The sequence below is a fragment of the Aethina tumida genome, chromosome 4 (genome assembly GCF_024364675.1).
Source record: "Aethina tumida isolate Nest 87 chromosome 4, icAetTumi1.1, whole genome shotgun sequence".
Lineage (NCBI taxonomy): Eukaryota > Metazoa > Arthropoda > Insecta > Coleoptera > Nitidulidae > Aethina > Aethina tumida.
This window is the reverse complement of record NC_065438.1, coordinates 1,415,535-1,443,401: the sequence shown is the minus strand read 5'-3', so window position 1 is coordinate 1,443,401 and position 27,867 is coordinate 1,415,535. Positions and strand designations below refer to the sequence as shown.

Here is a 27,867-nt window from a genome sequence, read left to right as displayed (position 1 = left end):
AATATTGGACAAATTTAGTAAAAAAGGGGGTAATAAAATGTGGACATTTTTGCCACGTAAACTGCCCAACCGTATTAAACAAATGAAAACACTTACTTTTATTGCATGACACACTGCAACAGTAACAACAAAAAATTAACGCCAGCCCCATAATTAGTAATAATTAAAATGCGGCAAACATACGAACGGCAGGCAACCTTTGAACCGCCAGTACACCGCCGCCTAGTGACTTTAACTGTTGGCATTTTTACGTTGGCTGCGATCAGCTGTGGCTACAACATCGCCGCCAGTGGACTCTTGAACGTATTAAAACCGAATTACTCATGGTTCCGCCAAGAATACGGTCGCTACGAAGTGCGCCAACAAAACAAATCCGTCGTTCGGTCGCGATCCCCGTTTGAACCGCAATTAGTGGGCGATTTTTTTTTTCGGCGAAAAATCCCCGGCTCCAGCCTGGTGGTCGGTTCCGTGGCTGTCTCGATTTCCGGTCGGTCGCTGCGAAAAGAAATCGGTTTCGATAAGTAAACAAAGTTGTGGTGTGCAGTGTTTTTTCGGATCGACGTTGTTGCTGCTTTGTTGTGTTGCGGTGGTTCGATTGTTTTGACCAATATACCAGTTTCGGCCGTCTGGACATGTGAATATTGTCTCGTGCGGCCCGAAAAAAATTATTCTAATTAAAAAAAATAAGGTAACTTAAACTTAAGACTCGACCCGATTGTTGTTTGGGAGTCCCGTGTGAGTTTGTAGAATCCGTAACCGTAATCGTGTGACATAATGGCCGGATAATTTCTAAAAATATGTTACTAATTAAACCGGTACCGTTTTGGGTGAAAGTTTTGTAACATTACCAAGTGTGAATCCATTATTTACACACCGTATCATTGAACAAACGTTTAAATCACCAGCTTAGAAGAAAAAACAACTTGTACACAGTCGTTTTGCAAGTCATTTTTCATATCCAATAAGACGTGATCGTGCGGCCACTTTCTATTGCATTCCGGCGGTTTTTTTTGCAATGCGGAAATTCGCCAGCCATTGACACCGAAAAAATCTGGACACCACGAATCACTTTGCTAATAATAATGGCGAAAGCGTCAAACCCGTCCAAAAATATTGGGCTTTACTTCTAGACATACTGTCTCTAAGCAAAATCTTATTTTATTTACAATTATAGGAGTTGTACTACAAGAAAATTACATATTTTATATGTAACCAAAGTTCATTATGACTTATTGTTATACAAATAAACATTATACTTAAAAATTAAATAACATTACATATTTATTTATACGTTTATTTTTGTTTTGAAAACCACAGAATGAATGAGTAAAACTTGACATTTCTTTAATGATTATTAACTATCCTGTTAAATACATATTCTGATGTATAGAAAACAAATCATCTTTTATATTTCTTTTTTAAAAATACATGCAAATATTCTCTCAACGTTGCTATGCTTAAAACTTGTAACTTTATGGTCTTTTATTGATGACTAAGTTTAAATTAATCAGTCATCAATAAATAAACATTAAATTTTACTTTAAACGTCTTGTTTTTTTAATTAATACAATTTTTTAATAATACTAATTAATTGTTGGAAATAATGACTTGAATATTTAAAAAATACAAATAAAAATGATAATCATCAAGTAGAAATATATTTGGAACGATGGTTTTAATATTAGGACTTAATAAGTTCGTATTTTATTTAGAAAACCATAAATTAAGTTTAAATTAATTAGTCATCACTAAAAAAATCGTCAAATTTTATCTTAAAAATCTTTAAGTCTTTTTAATTAATACACTTAATTACCAATTAATTGTAATAAATATTGATATAAAACCTTATAAAATACAAATAAAAATGATAATCATCAAGTAGAAACATATTTGGAATGATGGTTTTAATGTTAGGGCTTAATAAATTCGTATTTTACTTACAAAAAATATAATTTAAGTTTAAATTAATCAGTCATCACTAAAAAATCATCAAATTTTATCCTAAATATTTTGTCTTTTTAATTAATATAATTAATTACTAATTAATTGTAAGAAATATTGATTTAAAATACGAATAAAAATGATAATCATCAATGAGAAATATATTTTACTTAACAAATTAAGTGTTAATTTAAATTAAACATAATTTCGTTTAGCCAATTTGTAACAGAGATACATTAATTCATATATTTGGACAGTAAACCTAATAATAGAAGTAAAAACGTCAAAAAGCATATTTATAAATATTAAGTTTTAGTCGTACAAACACAGACAGTCACATAGACACAGTGTCTCCAACGGAAATCTGGGTCGTCTTGTACTTTGAACGCGTTCAAATCTAGATATAAAAAACGATTACTTTTATTCGATCATCAATATTTAATGACACTGATCATTTATGATTAGTTTTGAGAGATAACGCTTGGCATTTAAATATAAACGGTTTAAATTAGACCCGGGCTGTTTTTAATTGAGACTTTGATAAGAGGAATATTCGTGTATTGATTTATAAATGCCAATGAAACGTGATGTTTTTATTGATTTACTAAAGAAATTATAGTGCACTGTGTTAAAACGTTTCACATTCATTAATAGTGTTGCCAAATTATAATTTTTATCAGGATCAAATTTAAATAAACAACACTATTTAAATATTCTACTCGAGGGGATTTTAATATGCATTTAGTCGGTTACGTCAAAGGAATATCTTATTGTTTACTACAATTTTGAGCTGCTTTTATCTAAATTGTAAAATGTAATTTTATTACGTTTCGAATTATTATTTATTCTGTTGGAAAACTTACTTACTTCTTTGTAAACTTTTAATGAATCAACTGAGTGACTCCCCTGGATATGTAGTTAATCACAGATACCATAGAGAACTAAAGATACAGATAATTTTGACAATTTTTGGTCACATCCAATAAGATACTAAAAATCCAATTAGACAATTTTACTTCGGTTAACCAAACTAACCGGTTAATCTGCTTAAAAAGCCGGTTGTTATTGAGAAGTTTATGATAAGTTTAACTTTATCAAAAACATTTGCTTATGAATTTCGGAATCTAGTTGTTTTATCACGTATTTTTAACGGAAAATTTTCACTGCTTTAGTTTAACCAAATAGGTAAACATCAATGACAGTAATGCGACTTTAAAATTAGGTGTGACTCAACGCAATAATTAAATTTATTTTTAATTTTGCTGTTACAATTTAAATTTGCGGACTGTATTCGTATTGTTTCCTGCTCACTCGCACCATTATTGATTGATCTCGTTTCGCCAACGAGAGTAGTCATTCAACGAATAATGAATAAACAAGTTGTGACACAGTTTTCCTAGAATTATAAAGTTTCCCATGCGTACATATTTATGCCAATTCGCTGTGTCGTTTTAAATTCGCGCGACACAAAAACAGATGTCCACTGTTATCCGATAGCTCTGTTCGTTCTAATGAGATGAACATTTAAGTAATTACATCTGACAGATAATAACAGACGTTCGGGAGCGGATTCCAGGAAGCACGCCTCGAATTGCATGTTCCTGACTTGCTTGTGCTATATAATAAATGTCATCGTGACGGGAATCTTTTCCTTAAAAAAATTGATAATACCAATAATTCTATTTATATGTTATAAATAATTATAGTATTATAAAACATCAACAAAGAAAAGGTGAAACCTAAAAAATATCTAAATTAAGTAAAAAATAATTAACTTTTTACTATGTAGGATCAAAAAATTCATAAAAATATAGATAATAATTAAGTTTTTATAATTGTTTGTATTGCCAAAAAAAAATAAAAAAATAGTTTATAAAGAAAACTGTATTTTAAAAATATTGATTATATTAGAAAAATATTTTAAAAATAATGATTAATTAGTTAAAAATGTCAATCAAATCCAAAATTCAAAAAAAAATGTATTTTAAAATTGAAAAATTATAAAATATTTATTTATTTTAAAAAATGAAATATTCAATTTAAAATTAAAAACATTAATAAAAGTAAAATATCTAATAAAATCTAATTAAAAAAATAATAAATAATAATTTAAAATTAAAAAATAATAAAATATTTAATTTAAATTAATATATTTTTTAGTCTAATATTAAAAAATAAATAAAAAATAAAAATCTTAATATAAATTAAAAAAAAACAAAACAAAATATTTGATTTAAAATTAAAAAAAAATAATAAAATATTTAATTCAAATTAAAATATTTTTTAGTTTAATATTAAATAAATACATAAATAAAAATTTTAATACAAATTATAAAAAAACAACAAACTGTTTTATTTAGAATTAAAAAGAAATAAAGTATATAATTTAATTTTAAAATTTGAAATATTTTATTTAAATTAAAAAAAATGTAATATTCAATTTAAAATTAAAACATAAATAAATAAAATAATTATCTAATTTAGAATTAAAAAAAAATAATAAATAATAATTTTAAATTAAAAAATATATTTAGTTTGAAATTAAAGTATTTGATTTAATTTAAAATGAAATAATAATAAAATATTTAATTTAAATTAAAAACAAATAAATTAGTCAATTTAAAATTAAAAAAATATAATATTAATTTAGTTAAAGTTAAAAAATATATATTTAATTAAAATTAAATACGAAAATGTTATAAATTTTTAAAGGTATAACATTAAGTAAGTACAATTTCTGAGCTAAATTTAAAAATTCTTAAAGAAAGTTAAGTTTTGAAAGTAGTAAAATAATCAAAATAGAAAATAAAATTATAATTACTCAAAAATATTAATTTCAAATTAAAAATTCATTACTAAACATATCTAAAATTCTCAAATTAATAAAACTTTGAATATGTAATTCAAAAAAGTATTATTTAAAATCTTGAGAATTGTTAAAAATTAAATATGTTCATACAACTTTTACTCTCAACTTTCACTTGATTTGTGTACAATTATTTGACGTGGCTGTTATTAAGAATAACTATTTAATTAAATAATAAAAATTTGTTCATAAATTCACAATTTTTCGAGTTTTTTTGTATATTTTGAATATTTATAGAAATGAAAACTAAAAAGCCTTACTATATTGATAAATATAATAACATTAATTCACCACAAGTATTGTGTCTAGAAAATCGGATTATCGTTATCGTTATTGCGTGCAAGTTAATCTTGTTTGGCCGACGAAAACGAAACGGAACACTGATAAACATTACACTCCGCTAATTTTCTTATTCGGCTATTTGTTCAGCTCGTGCACCCTGTCGTTATGTTTACAACATTTCCAAAGCTGCTTTCCATTATCACCGTCAAGTTCAAGGTCACCAAAGTGGCACTCCCACTAATTAACTGAGTGCCATTAATATTACTAACCGGCATAAAATATCGCAGCCGACCGCACGAACGTGGATAAGCCAAGAAATGCTCTGCGAACGTTCTACAAACTCACACGTTCTACAAACTAACCGTTGACCTAATGCTCACCATTTTCGGAATTCGTCAGATGGACTCGGATGTGTCGGTGCGGGAAACGAAAAAAATGAGGGTGCAACCTGAACAGATCAAGCAAAGCCAAAAGAACGGGTCGTCGTCGACCGGCTCGTCGTCGGACGACAGCGATCCAGAGCAGAATCTCGCCAAGAACATCCACTACAACACCGTCTCGTCCATCCAGGAACTGATGCCGCAGGACGCCAACAACTTTTTCCAACGCTACTTCCAGAACCACAGCAACAGCCTGCCCTCCCGCCTGGCGGTCAACTCCCGCAGGCTGTCCCAATGCCGCGAGGAGGACGAGGAGGAGGAAAAGAAAGACGTGCCTTCTAAAAATTTAGCCGCCATCTCGGGCAGCGACAAAAGTCTGTCGGAATCCTCGAGCGGTTCCAAAACGTCTGTGATCGACACCGTAACGGGGCCACAACATAAATTCGTGATAACCAAAGCTAAACCCGACAATGTAGATAGCAAAGCCGAGGCCAAAGAGGACGGGCCCAAGAAGCAGCCCTCGGAGGCCGCCAAAATTTTCGCCAGCCGCAAACAGTACCGCCAGGCGAACACGGTGCACGGCGTGCCCTCCGTGTCCAACAGGCCGTCCGTTTACTCCGTGTTCTCCAGGTCCCCGTTGATTAGTCCCCACAAGGACTCCAAGTTCTTCGACTCGTCTTTGATAGAGATGAAGAGCCAGACCTCCAGCAGCAGTACCATCGATTACGGGAGCACCGAGGACATCTGGGTCAGGAGGCCCGATGCAGAAATCAAAAAGGTGAGTATTTTTAAACGTGACGACTTTAACATGCGACGAAAGTCAAGTTTATAGCCTCTTGGGGCACGGAATGCATACTGCACTGACCGGAGGGAATTTGAATAAAATTTATTTGTAACCTAGATACCCGCATTACTGCATTACTTCATAATTCACTTTATATATATATTATATTAATCACTTGTTTGTTAAGAGGAAAACCGGAAACCGTCGAAATTAGTCCATTGTTGCATTGATTAAAATATCAAACCGCACAATTAAGATTAAAGCACAATTGGAATCCATTAACACTGGTCCGATTCTGAGTTATATTAAATTTAACATTGGAACAGAATAATCGAGGAACAATGGAAAGTGTGGAAATTGATATTCGATTTTCATCGAAACTGAATGTTATTTTAATCGTGATTCTCCAACATCATTTGTACATTCATTTGTATATTCCTAATTCTAATAAGATACAATTCAATTTTCTGTTTTCAGAAAACTAATTAATGATAACTAGTTTCTCAAATATGTACTTCAAATATGTTTCTTCCCTAAGTATATAATATAGTAATGTATAAGCAGCAAAATGGGGCAATAAACTACGCCACCAATGGCGAACAGGTTAGGATTTCCTAACTCGCGAAGAGTAGCTACGTCCTGCCCCAGGACCTCTTTCATGGACGCCATCTCCATAGAGGAGATCGGATTTCCAAGGACCTGGGGCATGGACACCATCTTCAAGGAGTCCCCCGGGACCTGGGGCATGGACACCATCTCCGTAGTGGGAATCTTCTACAGAGGGTCCCCCAGGACCTGGGGCATGGACACCATCTCCATAAGGGAACCTTCTTCAGAGGGTCCCCCAGGACCTGGTGCTTGGACACCATCTCCGTAGTGGAAACCTTCTTCAGAGTGTCCCCCAGGACCTAGTGCATGGACACCATCTCCATAGGGGAACCTTCTTCAGAGGGTCCCCCAGGACCTGGGGCATGGACGCCGTCTCCATAGGGGAACCTACTTCAGAGGGTTCCCCAGGACCTGGGGGATAAAATCATCTTCGTCGAGGACCCAGTCCTGGGGAACCTCTGAATAGGAGTGAGATGATCAGGACCAGGGAAAGATCTAATGGAGTTATCAGTGTTTTAATATGCACAAAATTGAGTGTAAATAACCAACACCCTGTAAAAATTTTGGCTGTGCCAAAAAGTGCTCCATACTGGATGGTTCTTGGTTATTTCAAAAATGGACTTTCCAGCATCAAAATTGGTGGCTCTACAGACATTTTAGTTAAGGGGGCCTAATTATCTGGTCAATTTGACATGTAATAGACCATTTTTATGAGCATCAACACATTTAAATAAACTATTTCCTATGAATAAGCCATTCGGTGAATCATCGCATATGTAATGTGAACTTGTCACCTGTGCACTTTACCTGTACGGAATACAATAGAGTATTACAATGCCAAAATTTCAATGAATATACAATAGTTTTCGGTCCACAATACGGATGCGTCGAAAATTTTGGCAACCTTGGCGACTCTTCTGCATAATGAGTGTGCAACACGATTGCGACACGAATCCATTAATTAAAGATTCCAATGTTTATAAACAATGATGATAAGTAATCCGTTTGTTTCGCATAAACACAACAAATCAAAAAGTACTAAAGATTAAGTCGAAAGTTATTTAATAATACTCAGTAAGTCAGTACTTGTTGCTTTGTACTTAAATTAGTTTGACCCGTTTTTAAAATGGAAACCAGTCGCGTGTTGCTCAGAAATTACTCGTGCAGTTCGATTTTCATTGTATCGAACGTAGGTGGCATAATTGGCCAGTATCAAACAAAGATATCGTTGCTCAATTATCCAGGCTTCGATGGCCGTATTGATCACCATTTCGTAACGGTCAACTAATTCGTAGGGCATAGTTACTGACTTACTGACGTCAGGCGAATGCGGTACGTCGTTACAGCCTTCGATTAAGACCTGCAAAGAACTTGAAACGACGTCAGAACGAAGCAAGAAAATGTGGTTATTTATAGACTATGAAAAATTCAGGATGGAGGTTACTAATCCAGACTTAAAGTTAATAACTTGTACTTATTATGAGTCATATTAAATAGTCTTAAGACTCAATATTTGTAATATGGGATGACATAGCAAATATTTATTTATAGATAAGAAAATTAAACAAAATCAGATATGAATAAATGATGAATGATAAATATTAATAAATCCAAAGAGAATTTTGAGAAATTGATATAAGTGAGTGTTCAACCTGAGTTTTAGTTTAACAAAGCTTATTTTTCTCCATTTTCAAAGCTTTTCTGAAAGCTTTCTTTCAAAATGGTCAAAATGGACAAACTTTTAATACATAAAAGCATTTTATGTTACTAATTAGATGTGAAATTCGATTTTAGCAACCTTCAATTTGATAATTTGATTGAGTAACTTCAACCGCAAATTTCACAGACACACACAAATTTAGCAAGACCAAATTAAAGGTCATTGGCAGTCTAGTTTCGGCCGAAATTGATTGATACCGCCGCCTCCAAAATGAAAGGAACAGTTTCGCCTGAAAATTGGGATAACTGACCGCAGTCACGAAGAAGTCGTGTCGTGGCTATTTGATGCAATCACATGCAACATGTAATCGTGATCTGGCTCAAGGTTAATCCGACAATCATCGTACCGTTCTTAACAAAATTACGGCGAATTTCGCGAAAATGGAATAAAACACTTCCCTCCATTAAAATTCAGACACGTTTTCAAATTATTGTTTTGTGTAATTTATTTGCCCGACATAAGATCAATATTATGCCGGTTCCTTTGTACTGTACGTTTATCAATAATTAGTTGCTGCCATTTTAGAACGAATAGATAATTTGTAAGTAGATTTATCTAATCGCCAAACCGTAATTTACCTTACACGACATGCATTATATGCAAAAAATGCATAGAACGCATGCAACCGCATATTGTCGCAAGTTAATTTCTGATTTCGAAACACGCAAGTTTTGGTATTCGATTTTTTTACAAAAATATTGCATTACTCATTACTGACTTTATTTAAAACTGTAAATTATACTTTAAAACACTTCAATATGGATTTTTAAAAGGTTTAAAGTATAAAAAAACATATAAAATATATACAAATGTAAAATATTATATATAAAATGTACAAAAAATTGACAAAAAATATAAAAATATAAAATATATATAAGTATATAAGGTATATAAAGTATATTAAATATATTAATTACATAATATATATTATATATATAAAGCATATGAAGTATATAAAGTAAAGTATATATAGTATATAACGTATTTAAAGTATATAAAGTACATAAAATATATAAAAAAATATATAAAATATGTAAAATATATAAAATGTATAAAATATATATAATATATAAAATATATGAAATATATAAAATAAATAAAATATAAAAAATATAATAATTTATATAAAAATTTATAACATATAAAATATAGATAGTATAAGAATAATTTTTTAAAACATCAAATGAAGTATCATTTATAAAAGCGTTGATTACATAGCAAATCCACAAACACATTTTAATCATTTGTTATTTATACATTAGATCACAGCTCATTTGCATTCAAAATGAATTCAAAAGTTACGCCCATTTGTTGACATCAAATGTTTAATAAACCGTGTTGAATGCCAATTTTATTATACATTTCTATTTTGTGAAATTTAATTGAACTCTCTTATTGAGTTATGGATATTAGTAATATGGCAAAAAATAATTAGGCTAAATAATCTTAATTTTTAAAATCCAATTAAGATTAATTATAATTGTTTATTTCAGTCAAAATTGGATATGCTAAACATGTCAAAAGATTATTTATTTATTTAATTATAAAGTCAGTAACAGTTTCTCTAATTAAAAACATTATAAAATTATGGAATTAAATGAAAAAGTAAAGTAATAAAAATACATACAAGGCAAAAATTATTTTTTTTATTAAATTAACACGTGTATAGAAATTCTTATTCATAAACAGCAACTGGTAAAATTAATTATAGTAAGTCTAAATACACACGAGATAAAAATAATTTCAATTCAGATATCAACAAAACAGATAGCTACATTTGTTTATCCAAAAAAATTAGTAACTTGCTGATAACACTCAAAATTGTATTACAAAATTATTATTTTTAAAAAATTAGGTAAAATTCACATAAAATGAATTATTTAATGTTCTACTTTATGTTATGTACATAGTTTGTTTTGCGTTGTTTTATCGTGGGATGCAAATTTTAGAAAAATTAGCAAACTTGCAAAACAACATTTTATTTTATTATTATAATTTATACAATGTATAAATTAAACTTAATTGCCATCCTAAACTGCTTTGTTTATGACTTTTTATCATCTCGGATGTTGATAATTGTCATTTAATCGATGTTTTTTTTTTATTCGCATTTCATTCGAGATAATAAAAGTTACGTTGGCAACTTTCATTTTAATAAGAAGAAGTTGCTTGGCTATTTATTTTAACGCAGCAACATTTCAAAAAGATTACGTAAGTGCGACGACTTATTTACATATTGCATGAAACCGTGTTTTACATGTCACCTACGCTTTATGAATATTGTATTTTTTTATCCAACCCACTAAAAAGAAAATACCTACAAATGTTGAGAATAAACTGGGGAATAAGCATACACAGTGTGTCTCCAGATAACTTTTATTTGTAACTTACACTAACCAAAAAATTAAATTAAAGTTAGACAAAATTTGAATTATATCAATACAGATGGTATATTCAATGGATCAAAAAATTATCCATTGATAACAAAAAACATTTTTTATGGCATGTCTCAGATTTTTTATAGTCCTTTATTTATCTTTTGACCTATTAAATTGAGTTATAAATTAAAAAAAGATACAGGGAAGTTTCCATGGGTTACACAGGTTGTACAGGGTGTCCCAAATTGGTGGATATTTCCATACCAGATAGAAATTAATTGACTTAAAAGTCCAGAGGTCAACATGGTAATAATCTTAGCTAAAGATAATTTAACATATCCACAATTATATATTTTTGGGAAGCTTATTTTGTTCCCACCATTTCAAATACAATTAATTAGGTATATATATTTTCAAATTATACAATTTTACAGTTTGTGACAGGAATAATTGAAAAAAATACTGATAATAATGAAAATCAATCAGTTTAAAGTAAAATTTGAATAAAATACATTTGAAAATCTCAATAATAATTTAAAAAATTCTGTAATATATTTTGTTTTTCCATAAATTCCATAAAAAATTAATATAAATCATTTTAGCTTAACATCTTACTTAATTAAGTTTTAACATTAAATCTCTATGTATATTAATGTATTTTTAAAGTATAATGTCTTATGTATATTATTAGCATAATATATTTAAAAAATTTAAATTAAAATAGCCATAACTAAAATAAAAATTAGCATAAACTGTTATTCTGTTATGCACTTTATATTTTTTCAACAAGATATGAATATATTTGAAAATTAATAATTAATTAATATATAAATAGATGTTTTAATTTAGTTAATTATGTCCTGAAATTGTTTAATATACAGAAAAATTCCGAGTCTTGCTCCAGGGTTTCACAAATCAATGAGGAAACGATTTCCCTCCAATCAATCTAATTTTACCACCAATGCAACAATTCAAATCGATCTTTGTTTGTTTCGTTCGCCAGCATTAAACTCCTTTCTAATTTACGTCGCACACTTACCACACAAACAGGAACTGGCGGTTTGCTATCGATAAAACCGTGCAAAACGGCACCGTTCAGGAATGCTTGCGCCTTTATCGCTTCACCTTCGAGCACAGGTGTGACCGGCCTATTCCGGTGAGCCAGCCTTAACCCGAATCGTCTTTGATTTATGGGAGTTGCACTGTCATCCGCTACTGATTCGTGTTGTGCCGTTGCTGTCTGATTGATTGTCTACATAATTGATTGGTTATTGTTGTTGCATTGACATTTTGCTGAGTGCTGTGTCATGAAGAACGTGCGAATTTTGTTCTCAGACAGGCAGATTAGAAAAATCAAATTTATTCACGTAATAATACAAAAGCTGCCAACGATTACGAATAAATAAATACAACGTTTATTATCAACAATTTTTTTCTGTTTATGGTACAGAATTATATAAACAAATCAAATTACATTATACGAAACATTTTTACCACCAAAAATTTTATTTAATTATTATTTGTAGGTGCTAAAATATATTTTAATAGAATTGATAAAATTATTCATATTTCAATATTTTCAAAATTTTTTTCCAATATTCAATGGCTAATTTTTGTTTTACGTTTGTTAATATTCGATTTTTATTAATAAATTAATGTGTCTTTAACTAAATTTTGAATTGGTTTAAAACATATATTGTAGTAAAATAATTTCTAATATAAAAAGCATTTAATTATATATAAATACACATTGAATTCATGAATTTCCAATTTTTCCAATAACTCAATAAATTTGATTTATTTTTTCCATTCACTTCACTTTATTTATTTGAATTTTTTAATTGTTAAGATAATATTGACATTTTTAATTAAAAAAAATTGTGTAATCTAATTTAAATGGTATTGAAAACTTTATTTATTTCTAAGATGTTTTTAAAAAATTAATGTCTTTTATTTGATTATATATTTTCTAAACATTTATATAAATGTAACAATTGAATGTGTACTAAATTTATTTAATTGGATTATTTTTTAATTCCAAATCTCAAAATTTATATTTCTATTACATTTAGTAAAATAAAATTTCAGTTTTTAACTCATTTTAACTACTTTTATATCTAAAATATAATTAAAATAACTAAAATATATTATTATTATTATATACATAATAATTCATTATTATCATTATTATCACTATTATCATTAATATCATTATTATTAGTATTATTATTATTTATATTTACTCTTTTTCTCTTATAATTTTATAGAAAACTAATTTATTTATAAATATTACGAAAATATTTCTGAGATTGAAATATTGAAATATTTAAAATGAATTTAGATTAACAACAAGAAATATTCCAATTTATTTGAATTCACAGTCTTATGATTTTTTTGGCAATTAAACAAATTAAAATTCATTAAATGATGTAGAAAATTCCATTTATTTTTAATAAATAAATATAAAATTAAAAATATTAAAAAATTTATCAATTTATATTTATTTATTAAAAATTGAAAAATTAGATTTTTATTGATTTTTCTTACAAAAAATGTAAAAATTTATTAAATAAAATATTTAATTAATATTTAGTAAATTCAAAAAATAAGAAAAAAACAAAAAAATTGTTGTATTAAAAAATTTATCAACTTATATTTATTATAAATTGAAAAATTAGATTTTTATTGATTTTTCTTATAAAAAATGTAAAAATTTGTTGAATAAAATATTTAATTAATATTTTGTAAATATATAATTTTTTATGTTAGTTTTTTATAGTTAATTTTCTGGTTTAATTGGAATAATTTCAATTTTTTTAACTCCAATATTTTATTATATTGTTACTATACTATTTTTTTTGTTTCCTGAAAATCATCATTTAATAATTTTTTTTTATAAAAACAGACCTTACATTATTTAATATTATAAAAATATTGTTATAACATGTGTGCAATTGTTTAAATTTTTAATAATTAGGTACTATAAATACAATTGACTGAAATGAGTGATTTTGCATTGTATAGTGTGAATTGTTTAATTTCTACTTATCATTTTAGTAAAAATACATCATGAAATCTCAGTCCATCACTGATCCTTATCTATAGCATAATCTAGTAAGTTACTACAACAGATACCAAGTATGTATGTACGTGCATACTATTAACTTACAAATAGTTATAGTTGTGATCACAAAATAAATGGGTCAAACCATCCTAAAACTATTCCGAATAAGTGATAAAACCGTCGTTAAGGTGAGTGATCGTAAAACGCAAATTACTCCATTTTTAATACCCGTTTACGTCCCGACCGATTAACGTTAACCGCACCAATTCGCTGTGATGGGATAATGAAGTGGAGGTTTTGATCTGTATATGAGTGTGTGGGCGCCTCTTGGACGGACGCTTTGGGGGCCCCCTTTCGCGGATTTCGCGTACGCGAGGTACAGTTAGGCGACATTGCCGCTACGTTCCGGATGTTCGTGCCAGTGCAACGGAACGGCTGCGTTCCGGGTTCCGTTAGTCGCGTACGACTCGCGAAGTGCACGTCCGAGGGAGTTCTGCAGTTGTACGTGTGGTTTGGATGGTATTCCAGTTTGGCTTATCGTGATGCGATTCCAATCTCGTTTTTATCTTGAATTAATTGATAAACGGTGGAAGATTTCCATCATTAGTCACTAAAATTATAGTTTTTTAAGTCAATTGTTCAGTTCTCCAACTGAAATAGTATTTTGAAGGGTACTTAAATACTTAAAAATGTATTTTAAAATACAAATTAATCAATTATTATCGCCAATAATCTGTAAAAGGTAAATTCGAGTCCAATATACGTATTTTCTTATTAATATTTAATTCTATTTATAGCTATTGTAATAAAATTGAATAAATAATTTTAATCTTTTTTTATTAGTTTTTTTTTTAATAGAAAAATAATTACATTTTATATTTAGAGAAATTTTTTAAGTTGTAATTAATTTTTTGGTTAGAAAATTACTGAGAAAATAGTAAAATTTACCATTTAATGAAATTTTAAATAAAATTTATTTATTATACATTGACGTAATTTTATACATACAAAAAATGCATAAATCTTTATTTTTTCTATTAAAAACTTTGAATTGAAATTTGTTTTATAAATTATTTGAATACCAATATTAAGTAATAAAAATAATGAAAAATTAAAAAAATGCTATTTGTACTCTATTTATTAATAAAAATTATGTTTATTTATTAAAATAAATAAATTTATAAATAATAAATATAATATTAATAAAAATGTTGATGTTTATTTATTAATAAATATAACAAAAAATTATTAAATATAATTAATCATATTATTATTTATATTTTTGGGAAGTTAATTTATGATTTAAAGGTTGCTAAAATCAAAGAAATTGTTGAACTTAACATGAGTTATCTATAAATTGTTAATAAATATAAAAGATTAAGAAGAATTAAAAAATAGAACAGTGACAAAAATTATTTAAAATCATTTATTGAATTTTCTAATAAAAAATGTAAAACTTTGTTTAAGAAATATTGAACAAATACATAATAAAGGTAGAATAATAAATTTAATGTAATAATTGTTAAATTAATTTAAAATATAAGACAAGTGATAAAAAAAATTGATTATTAAATATTTATATAATTACATTAACAAGTACAAAAAAGTAAATTTTATTTACAATAATAATTGATAATCGTAAGATAAGATTAGATCTATTTATACATATTTATTCATATAGAATTTTAAAATAAAGAACAGTATTATTAATATTTACGAAAATTCCTTGAAAATCAAAAAATATAAAAGTAATCATTCTGTTTACTCCATTACACTATTCATAAATTATTCTTTAAAAATAAGGTATTTATTTAATTAATGTTGTTTATATTCATTTATACAATAATAAACAATTAAATCAAATAAAATAGAAAAACAGAACGTAATATTGTATATTTTTAACGAGTAAAATTAAAAATTTCAACTTATTTTAGAACATAACAAGACGCTTTATATTTTTAGTACATAGTTGTGTAAATAATATACAAAAATAAAACCATAAAAAAACATTCAGATACACATTTGTAAGTGCAGACTTAATTCAGTTGGTATATAGTGTTCAAATATATATTTTAGTGGGTTATTTTTAGCCTAAAATTTATTTATTTTATTGTTATAATTCAATATATTAATTATCAAATTTCGTTTTATCCTTTTGTTTTATGTACACCATTTTCTAAGTATTATGTTTAGGATTTAGCGATTGCCAGTTAACAACAAAACAAACATCCAAAAAGAGCATAGTAAAAGATTTGTCATACTATTGCGGTGTTGTTTGAAAGTACCATAAATATTCCGTTTATTACCCACGAAACAACTTACTAGTGAGTAAAGTCTCAGATATCCGATAAAATGCTAAATCATCACTAAAAAACCGATTTGATGGTGTGCATTTTAAAACTGAGCCACGCTATTGACATTCTTTCTAGTGTGTTGGAAGTTATCTGGAACAAACCATAAAGATCTATTGTTTGTTAGGTGGTAATTAATGATTTACACAGTGGTTTTGCGTTAGTGTTCGAAAGAAAACAGCAGTGAGTGCTTTCAAGTGACATGTACAGGGAGGTGTTTATTAGGAATTTGGACGCTCGTATCGAGGAATCTTTGGCACTTTCAAGAAGAAAGGTCTGTAATAAAACAAATTTAATAAAAAATTGTAATAGCCATGGGAAATCGATGATTTATTAAAAGGCGACGTTTAATTCGCGGTTTTCACAATTTTGTTATTAATGTGTCGAGAAAGTGTGCACGGAAAACACCCAGTAGAAATTACCTTTACAAAGTCGTGGACTTAATTAAAAGGAATGGTCAGAAAATTATTAATTTGCCAACTATCATTATGCCATTATTATTATTATTTTTTTCTATTTTATAGCCTCAGAACTTAGCAAACATTTCGATAAATAATACCGGTTCTATTAGCATAATTATGCAACCTCCATTCATAAATGTGTTTTTAAATGGATCGTTGCATTCTACGCCAATAGTAACTGTTCCAGTTCTGAATGAACATCTGTTGTAGGCAAAATGTTTACAGCTGTGTATCCTGGGTTGCATAGTAGTAGGGACAGTACTTGTTTCGTTGTTAATAATGAGGATATTAGTCATTTTATTAAATAGTCAGCTTTTCTAGCATGACTTTAATTTATAGCTATTGCTAAATTGAATTTCGTAGAAATCTATTTGTTGACTAGTTTTAAGAAGGTTGTGAATTTACAAGTTTGACTTAAAAATTACTGACTCACCTTTTTAATTATTGTTATTGTCCACATAAATTTACTCTAAGAATTAATGTTCTATGGCGTATTAAAGTAATTATATTATTATTAATTTACTAAATATTTATAAAAATAACAATCTCCTTGAAAATTTTTTAGTACTTTTATTCATTAACATTGAGAAAAGTTAAAAATATTTATACAAATATATAAACATTAAAAAATCTTGATAGAAGCGGTTAATTATCTGCAAAATCTGAAGAAATCGTTCCTGCAATTTTATTTGGTAATAAAATTTGAATTGTTAACAGTAAGGAACAAATGTTATTAACTTCGGTTAGGTTAGGTTAGGTTATATTATATTAGGTTATGTAATGTAAGGTTGGAATAGGTTAGGTTAGGTCATGTAAGGTTAGAATCGGTAATGTTAGGTTAGGTTTGGTTATGTTAGGTTATGTTAGTTTAGTTTAATATTAAAAATAAAAAAATACATAATAAATATTAGAATCATTAAAAAAATGTCAATAAAATAATAAAAAAACTCTTGGATACAATTACAATGCATAATTAATTTTATTTTTTTGAGATAAAAAGTAAAAAAAAATTATTATAAATTAAATTAATGTAAAACATTTGTCGTTCAATAAAAAGTGACAATATATTATATATTTTAAATTATTAAAATATTCAAATTAATGTCAATGATAAATCAAATTGATTTATAATATTTTTAAGAAATTACATAATATAATATTTTCTATAAAATTGCCACATACAGAAAACTAGTTTGGTTGTACATTAAGAAAAGAAAGTAATACTTTCTTTCCTTATAATTTATTTTACATGCAAACCTACAAAGTATGTAATCAAAAATCGCAATTGGAACAAGGAAAAAAGCCTTTGACATTCGTAAAAATGTAAAACTTCACCGAACAAACGGAACAAAGTGCACTGATTGCAAGTGAAATAAAAAACAAGCTATCGAACTTGGAACATATCTTCAGCGTTCAGCTCCAGGCCACTGGATCTCTTGATGTTTCGACGTGAACTAAAATGGAAACGGTTTCCGTTTGTGTCATTCAATTTAAAACACTCCTGATAATGGAAATCGACTCTATAAAATTCCTTCAAGCATTTTTCAATGCACTTTGTTGACTTAATTGCGTTATTAATTGGAGTAACAATCGATTCATTGATTGCAATTTCCGTTTAAACAATATGCTGAGCTTATTGGGAAATTCGATTTCGAATTAAATGTTTTTTGTTGTTTTAACCTAACTCTTCCAACAATGATAATTGAAGTGTCACTTTCTGATGATGTTTTCCAATGTTAAAAGGGCGGTGGGTGGTAGAAAACCAGTAGAGGTACCTTCAGCAAAGTCCTACTAAAGTCAATGTAGACAATTGGTTGATTTTGGTACTTTGTTTCAGGAACTAGGTTCTCAGCCGCTGCCCACGACCTCCGAGGATGCGGAGGGCGGACTGCCGAGACCGCGGTCCGGCACCTGGGGCAGCAAGTCCGACTCGAAGCACAAGGACAAGGACGGCAAACACAAGCAGGCCGCCGTCCCATCGAAGGAGAAGCACAAGTCGAAGCACGACAGCAAGGCGGAGGCGAAGAAGAAAAAGGACAAGGACAAGCACGGGACGCGGAGCGGCAGCACGTCCCGCTCGAACTCGGCCGAGCGTCGGAAGTCCGACGACGTGCAGAGCCCGAAGAAGGCGGGACTGCTGGACGGGTTCCGCAGCAGGTCCAACTCGGACGCCAGCAAGAAGAAGGGCAGCGCTTTTATGGCTTCGATGAAGAGTGCCATGCTGGTAAGCTTTTGGTCCTGATGATCCTTTGGTGGTTCCCAGGAGATTCCTAAGATAATTTATTTAATTAAATGTTGAGGATGATTGTGTTCAACGTTCCTCTATATTTTACTATTAAACTAAAGAAAAATTGGCAAAAAACTTCTTCTAACATTTATAGTTATGGACTGAAGCTTGTTTTGTTATAAATTGTTGGTTAAATTAACATATATTCTTTACTAAACGTTACTAAAAGTTGAAACATGATATTTCCACAATATTTCACAACTTAATATTCCCATTATCTAAACACCAACAGTGCAAAACTATCACTTTGCTCATCTCAAGTGTCACCATGAAATGTCACCCTGATACTAGATATAAAATTACTTTCAAAGCACTTCTTATGATCTCCTGCCCACCAAACTGAAACCGACTCGAATTAATCATAATTATATTTTCAATTAATTTTTTTTTTTCAGCACACAGGGCTGATGCATGCGAAACCGAAGGCGCCAAGAGACGGATCCGCCCATCCGGTCCGTGATGGTAATTCCGACACGCAATATTACCACACGGTGACGGCGGCATCGTCCAGTCGGAGTCCCATCACCAAAGTCATGGACATCTTCAGGAATCGGCCGCACGCCATGCCACCAGAGGACCGAAGGAAGGTAAGAAAAGAACTTTTTATACGGGTGTTGGGTTGAAATTTAATTTAATTGTTTTTTTTTGCATGGAGGCTTTAAATATATAATGTCAGTATTATAAAGATAACTTTTAAATGGAGTCATGGTATAAAATTTAATCTGAACATAACTAAATTTTTATAATTAGTTTTATTATTTTATTTTTCTTAATGAATCCCCCTGTATATTGTACATGTACAGAGGGGTCGAGGGGGGTCAAAATATATCCAATAGTTTAAAATAACTAAAAATAAAAGAAAAAATCTGCATTTAAAAGTGAAAATTAGCCAATGCACAAATTTTATCTGGAACACGTGTAGAAAATTACTTAATTAAAGAAGCACAATTACACCCATTAGCATTAATACTATAACTACCTCACATGACCAACGAAACAATGAACATTTAATCCCCTTAAACTGATAAGTTTTTGTTTATGACAAACCCAACGAGAAACGAATCATCCAGTTATTTTCGGATCGAAGTTAAGAAGAAAACAATAAATATTTGCGTTGGATTTTTAGATTTCAGATAAGTCTTCCGAACGTATTATGAAACTAATTGCGATTAATAGATGTTCGTTACGTCAATTCGGAACAACAATATTATATAATGATGGAATTAGTCGGCTGCCCGATCAATTTATCGGTTGTAAAAATAAAACTAATTAATATGGTTTTGTTTTTAACAACTTGTTGTTGCGGATGATAAACGGGCGCATTTGTAAATTTTGGCTGAAATAATATCAACACCGTACTTTTACGTTCTTAAAATAACATTATACGTGCCAAATTATAAATTAATAAGCTGCATCAACGAAAATAAGTATGTTTTTATTGTGTACGTCCAGAAGTGATATCTACAAAGGTCAATGATATACATAAGTGAGAAATTGATTAAAAAAAAATTTACAATGAATTATTACTTTTTTTAGTGCCTTGACATCCAACTACAATTATTTGTGTGATTATGATTAATTGGAACTACAAACTAATTTGTATTAAAAAGCCTTCCAGTCTAAATGATACTGGTATTTCTAAATTAATATTCTGTTTATTTTTTATTTAATTTTTACTGCACAATTTATAATATTTTGCTTAATAAATAATTTAAAAATTAAGCTAATTTAGGTCTTCAGAAAGTTTTAGACTAGGAAGATAAGCTATCTATCCTATTTAATAGTAAGCAAGAATAAACATAATTATTTTTTATAATAAATAACGTAAAATTGTTTACATCATAATGATTTCATAATTATTGACAAATTTGTTGTAATAGTTCTAATAAAAAATAAATTCAGATTCAAAATTCAGATGATTCAAACACCTTTTGTACTGTATATGTATGTTTTGTGGAGGGTGGGTCGTAATTAATATGGTAGAAAATAAAAATAAAAATGTTGTCACAACTTGCAATATTGATGATAATTGCAAGAAAAATATTTGCTCGTCTTTATTAATTTAGCATGTTGTAACATAACAATTAAATGTTGATTATAAACATTAATACACATTATTGACGTCACAGAAACTAAAATCAAATAAATTATTATAATATCGATTAGAGTTGCATTCGATAATTTCCACTGTACAAATAATTAAGTTTGTTTATTGCTATGCAAACGCATGTTGTGGACAAGTTTTGTTTTTATAAAATTTTAATTGAGGGCAATAAATATGCGGTGGAAGTTCATTATTGTCCGTTAATTAATATAATAAGTAGTCTAAATAAAAACATTGGCTGCATGTTTGTGACATATTGTTTTTAAACTATAAACAATTTTGTGTAATACCTCCTTTGGGCAACACTTTTTGTTGAGATTTAAATACATACATGGTATAACTCCAAACTTATCGATACAAACAATTAATAATTAATTTTTGTCTGGAGAAAATATGAAAAAAATGTTCAAAACTACAGAAATGAGACAATGTTTCAAAATATTCAATTTGTTCAATATTTATACAAATACTTAAAGTAAATACAGTTTAATTTCATTTAATGATACATAATTTGAATTTAATTTAATTTAAATAGTAAACAAATTATAAAATATTTTTTATTTATTAATTTTTCAAAATTAATTTTATCAATTTAATCGGTAAAAATTGTTAATTAGTTAAAACACATGTTTTACTTAATAATATAAAATTAACATTTTCTTTCTCATTTGGTTTAAGAATGTTTTTTATAATAATTAATCAGAGCATATTTTAAAATTTTAGGTTAATAATTTAATTAACTTAAATAAATAAATATATTTTCCAAAATTTAAAATATATATATAAATTTTTTATTAAATTATTTAATAAATAAAAAATTATGAATTAACTAAGTTTGTTTATCTATTTATTTATTTATTAGAGAATATTTGGATTTATTATAGTTAAAAAATTATAAGAATTTTCTGTGATTTTTAAATTCATTCTTTTTATTGATACAATTAATAATATAATTATAATCTATTTTTATATTAAATGTCAATTTTAGAAATAAAATGTATGAAAAATAACTAATATAAATAAACTATATAATTTTTCATATTTAATGTATTATATATTATAATTAATGACTTTTTAAATACAAATTTTAATTTAAATTAAATTTTGACAGAAACAAATTGTACTAATTGGTTTATTTTATTTGAAAATCTACGAATAAATAGCTTTTGATACATTTTTTATAAATTTATTACCACTTTTTTTAATTTTAATAATTTGTTTATTTATCTATTTATTGAAAACAATATTCTTCGCAATAAATAAAAGAAAAAGAATATATATTTTCCAATATTACAAAAAATGTTAACAATTTTACTATTAAATTATTTAAAAATTCAAAAAAAACTACGAATTAATTAAGCTTTTTCAATATTTATTTATAAATTGATCAAAAATTAAACAAATTTTCTGTTTTCTAAATTTATTCTATTCACTGATACTATATATTATTAATTATAATATAATTATTATTGAAATTTTACATTTAATGTGAATTTTACAAAAACCTAATTTTAAAAATATTTATATGTGGTAATATATAATTTTTTAAGTTTAATGTATTGTTTTTTTTTAGTTAACAACTTTTTAAATTAAATTTTAACTGAAAAAATTGTTCTAAATGTTGTTTTTTTTTAAATCTACGAATAAATAACTTTTTATACATTTTTTATAAATTTATTTCAACCACATTTTTTTAATTCTTATAAAATATTTAAAGTTTAAGTTTGTGTTTGGTTTAAAAAATAGAATAATAATATAATTTTATTATATTCTCTTGTTCATATTAATATTATATTATTATTAATAATATATTAAGAAATAATCAATATATGAATAAGATTTCTATAATTAAATATTAGAAAATATATATATATATATATATATATATATATATATATATATATATATATATATAAAATTGCTTCTTTTAAGAAATACAATATCTCCTCTAATTTTATTATTTATTAATTATTTTTATTAATTATTACTATTATTATAATATATATTAAAAATTTTCTTCAGTATAATGTTACTTTTTTATTTTAAAACTGTATTTTTTATTATTAAAGAAGGGAATACACTGTTTAAATGTTATATATAAGGAAAAATATTGAATAAAAAAGAGTTTACCAAATAGTATTTTATTGGTAGCCAAATTGGTACCATCTTCAAGAGTAAAAAAAGAAATAATTACGAAACTTTCACAATTCTATTTAGGCATATTCCACAGCACAAAATAAATATATTTCTGAGACTCTCGGGACGTGTATTTGCTTACTCTTCATTTCGCAAGCCGGATCCCACGAACCGTCCATCTGACGTAACACACAGCCAAACAAACGGTGGTGCAATCGCCGCCGAATCCCTCCTCCCGTCAGCTTCTGCTTAGGTGCAAAAGACGGCGAATTTTCCTGCAAGTCGGCGGTACCCGTGACGCGAACCAACAAACCGCATTCGTTGACGGTAGGGAGATGAAACTGTGGCCGACGTTCTGTGTTGATATGACCGGGCCCGGTTCAGTTGATGTCTCCTTCCACACGCACACACACTCCAATCCTCCACGGCGGCGACACGCGTGCTTCGTTCGGTGCGACAGAGGTTTTCGTCCCCCGGTTCAGTGCAGGGGATGACGGCCGTCCGGTTTCGGTGATCAGTGTCGGTGTCGGGTTCTAATTGGCGTCTTTAATTTGCACCAATTGATGCTGCACGAGAAATATCCTGCCTGGACGAGGCATTAGTCATATGTTTTTTGTTTTTGAGTTTTAATCACTTTTGTATAGGTATTATTTTATTTATTTTTTATATAAAACTATTACCATTCCGATTCATCCTGTGATTATTATGATTTAATCTAAAAATACACATAGAAATATGTGATATAAAGATAAATAAGTCATTTAACACAATTATTAACTTATTTTTGTACTTAATTAACCAAAGCAACTGATAAACTAAGTACAAAATCATCCTCTTTAAATACTTTCCAATGAAATTTTATATGGAATATTAACTAATTTCTGTTGTTTTTTATTTGTGAATAATGAATTTTTATATAAAATAATATTTACAGATAAAGGGAATACAAAATTTATTATTTAAGGTTAATTCCTTATCAAAATATGCCTTATAAATTTATGTTTTATAAACAATGAATATTTTAATAAGATAAAGCTTAGTAAACAGTCGAGGTTAATTCTACAAAGTATTTAAGTCACTTTTGAATAAGATTTGTTGTTACAATTGTCACAATTTGTTTATAAAAGTGTCCTAATATATTTTTTAATATTTTTTTTTATAATTTATCAATGAATCTTTAATTATTTATATTATTTAAGTATTTAATATAATTTATTATTTATCAGTAATATTATTTTCAAGAATCATTTTTATTAAATAATTTTTTAAGATAAATTATTATTTAACAAATTTATACATGGTTAAATGTAACTCTTGAGTTTGTTACTACAAATTTTCCTTCCAATACTTTTTCTTTCTAGAAGAAACTTTCACCTTTGATAATATAAATGCTATTTCCTCTTATACTTGTTTTAATACACTGTATGTTAGAATAAGGAGAGACAGGTAGAAAAACAATTTATTACTCTAATTAGTTTAAATTTATTATTGCAATATTTAGTCCATTCCAGAACACAGATTTATCTTACGTATTAAAATTATTAAAGTCCATTAATAAATGTACATCTTAGACATAATTAAATAATTCAACACAATTACCTTAATTAAGAATTAAGAAATTTCACAGAAGAATTATGGGTGCATTGTTATATTTTCGACTAGTTGTTAAAAATATTAGTAGTTTATGTTCTTGTAACCTCAATAAATAAACAGTTATTGAAATATTCAATTTAGATATCCAAATATAGACATACACTTATGACATGATACTGAATAAAATATTTAGTTAATACCACTTTTTGTTTGTAAAATAATTGATACTATTTAATAAAATATTCCACTTCAGTTTGATGAATAATTTATATATGCATTAATATTTTGAAATCATAATATAATTTCCACACTGAAGGTCAGTTACTCACAAAATAGTGTTTTCCCAAGTAATTATTGGTATTAATTACATTTTAAACTAAATTGTACTTATATATTTGTAAATATCACAATTAGTGATTTTTATTTAGTGGTCAGTATATTTGTTAGTTTGATCACATAATTAATGGAAGGCAATTTTTCACAATTACATGAGTGTATAATTTAATCAAGGTCGTTAAATTGGTAAGAGGAAAATGTCAGAATTGCTACAATTTGTTTTGAACACAAATTTTGAACGATATCAACATTTAAAATTAGAGTAAATCAGTAAATAGACCCATTTTTCTGTCATTGGGAACAACCACCATGAAATGATTCAATTAATGTAATTATAATAATAATTATTAAATCATTATTTTTAATACACAGTAAATAAATGATACTTTAAATAAGTTACATGTACAACTATAAATACATTATATTTATGTCATGGTTTGAAAACTCACGTACGACAATTTTTAAGTGTTTTCTACGTTGGAAATTGCCAAGATTCCATGAAATAAAAAAATCGCGGTACTTTTCATAAATATTAATTGATGACAGGTCCTTAATTAGTGGAATAACACCACATAAAAGGACAATTAAGTTATAAATCCATCCAAGATAAGACCCCCACGTCCTGCACTATTGTTTTATAATAAAAACACTGTGCGAAGTAAATATTTACGTTTTGCTAAAAAATGTTTGTGCCGATTATATTTGTGGGTGTCGCATTAAATTACCGAGTTGTCGGAGACACATATTTTTCAAATTTAGACTATGCAAATGATAATGCAAAATTATATCAATGGTTTTAAAAGTACATAGTAAATAAACAGGCCTCAACCAATCCAAATGTGTCGATACGACTATTATTGTATTTACATTTAAGGACTTAATCGGTGTAGTTAATTAATAAAAATAGTTAACAGATTATCATTATGTCTGCACTTTATTGCGGACAATGGGAGTCATAAATATTAACTTTTATTTATAGATTTTTTATAATGATTATGATAAGCTTTGAAAGCTGAAGTGATATACAACAACAAATATTATATGGTAGATTGAAGAATGATAAGTGCTTTTAATCAACTAATTATTCATTTAACAATTAAATAATATCTCTAATGTTTAATATAATATGGCTTTAACTAAAGGTTTTAATTAAACTATAATTAAATTTTTTTGGTGGTAATAAATTTAATAAAAAATATATTAAAACTATTTATTATTGATTATCAAATTATTTTTTATAAATTATATTAAAATTTTTGTGTTTTCTTGTTTAAATAAAGTTAATTAATTAAATTTTTTAATTGATATTAATTATCCATAAATTTTAATGAGGTATTATATCATTATTGACATTTTTTTAATTATTATTAATCTGTAAGTATTCAATTAATGCATAATAAATTTAAAAATGTACATCTATTTTTCTAAATAGAAACAATATCCAATAAATATTTTCTTATGTATAATATATGTTAGAAAATTATCTTATATATTTTTCAAAATTTATTATTATAACATAATTATTCTACAGTGATTTTTTGAGCAGCTTAAAGATAATTTTTTTTTTAAACTTGAAATTTAAGTTTGAAAGGTTATATTTTCTTTAGGAGAAAAAATATTATTAAACTTGTTCTAACTACTCCCAAATATTGACTATCCATTTAAAATTTTTTCATATTTTTGTATTTTTAAGTTTAAATATAAAATAATGAGCTTTAACAAATTTTTAACAATATATATTTAAATTTTTTGTAATACCTTAATAATTTGACAACAAATTGACTTAAATTTAAAGAAAATTATTCAATTAATTGACAACCTTTAAAATTGTTTTATCTATTAGTTGTCCAGTAATTAACTGGGTATAAAATTTATAGTTTCACAACCTGTAATTCTTACGTGTCTACTTTACATCAATCAATTTGAAAAACTATTTAAATTTAAACTAATTTGTACACTGTATATGACATAAACTTGTGAACCCAAAATACCTGTATATTTAGAAGTGCTAAAACGTGTTTATTATCTTTGTGAGTTAAAAGCATGATAAACAAGACGGTTGTAAACATTGATAATCGGAATCAATCAGGACATGCGATTTGTTTATAAATTTCAATTAAAGTAAATTAACAATTACGTTAAGACGAAAAAAATAGCCATCCATCACATGTTTTTTAAGCACAGTCGAAAATGGGCAACACGTGGATTATTTACTCGTGTTTTTAACATTGATTAACGAGTTTTACATTAATTGTTAATATTTTTATCTGGAATGGGAAAGCAAATTTGTCTGATCTGGATATGTCACATCACGAGGAGGTTTTAAATCATTATCTGGATGTTATTTACTTATTCAGTAAAAGATAATAATTAATCTCACATAATTAATGACATGCAATGGCGCATATTTGCATTTTTATTTATCACAATCCTGAATATTGTCCTTGTGACATTTAAGGCGTTTCTTTATTTCTCGTCCAGCCGTAACAATATATAAACAATACAGTCGTACGATAATTTATACTGTCCCAACATTTGTGTCACAGGTGTTGCAGTTGCAGCAAAGGACTCGATA

At 27.4% G+C, this 27,867-nt stretch overlaps 1 protein-coding gene across 2 annotated transcripts in view; it reads left to right on the top strand.

Annotated features, from left to right (window-relative positions):
- The first annotated feature begins 375 nt into the window (after positions 1 to 375).
- LOC109600716 (5'-AMP-activated protein kinase subunit gamma-2) overlaps positions 376 to 27,867 on the top strand; it is a 77,441-nt gene continuing 49,949 nt past the window's right edge. The window contains exons 1-4 of one of the 2 annotated variants that reach the window (XM_020016893.2): positions 376 to 688; positions 5,489 to 6,247; positions 18,674 to 19,060; positions 19,519 to 19,710. In XM_020016893.2, coding sequence (XP_019872452.2) covers positions 5,489 to 6,247; positions 18,674 to 19,060; positions 19,519 to 19,710 — 1,338 coding nt within the window. In that variant the 5' untranslated portion in view covers positions 376 to 688. Of the gene's footprint in view, positions 689 to 5,488; positions 6,248 to 16,530; positions 16,650 to 18,673; positions 19,061 to 19,518; positions 19,711 to 27,867 lie in introns of those variants that run through there. The other variant, XM_049966595.1, reaches the window with a different exon arrangement.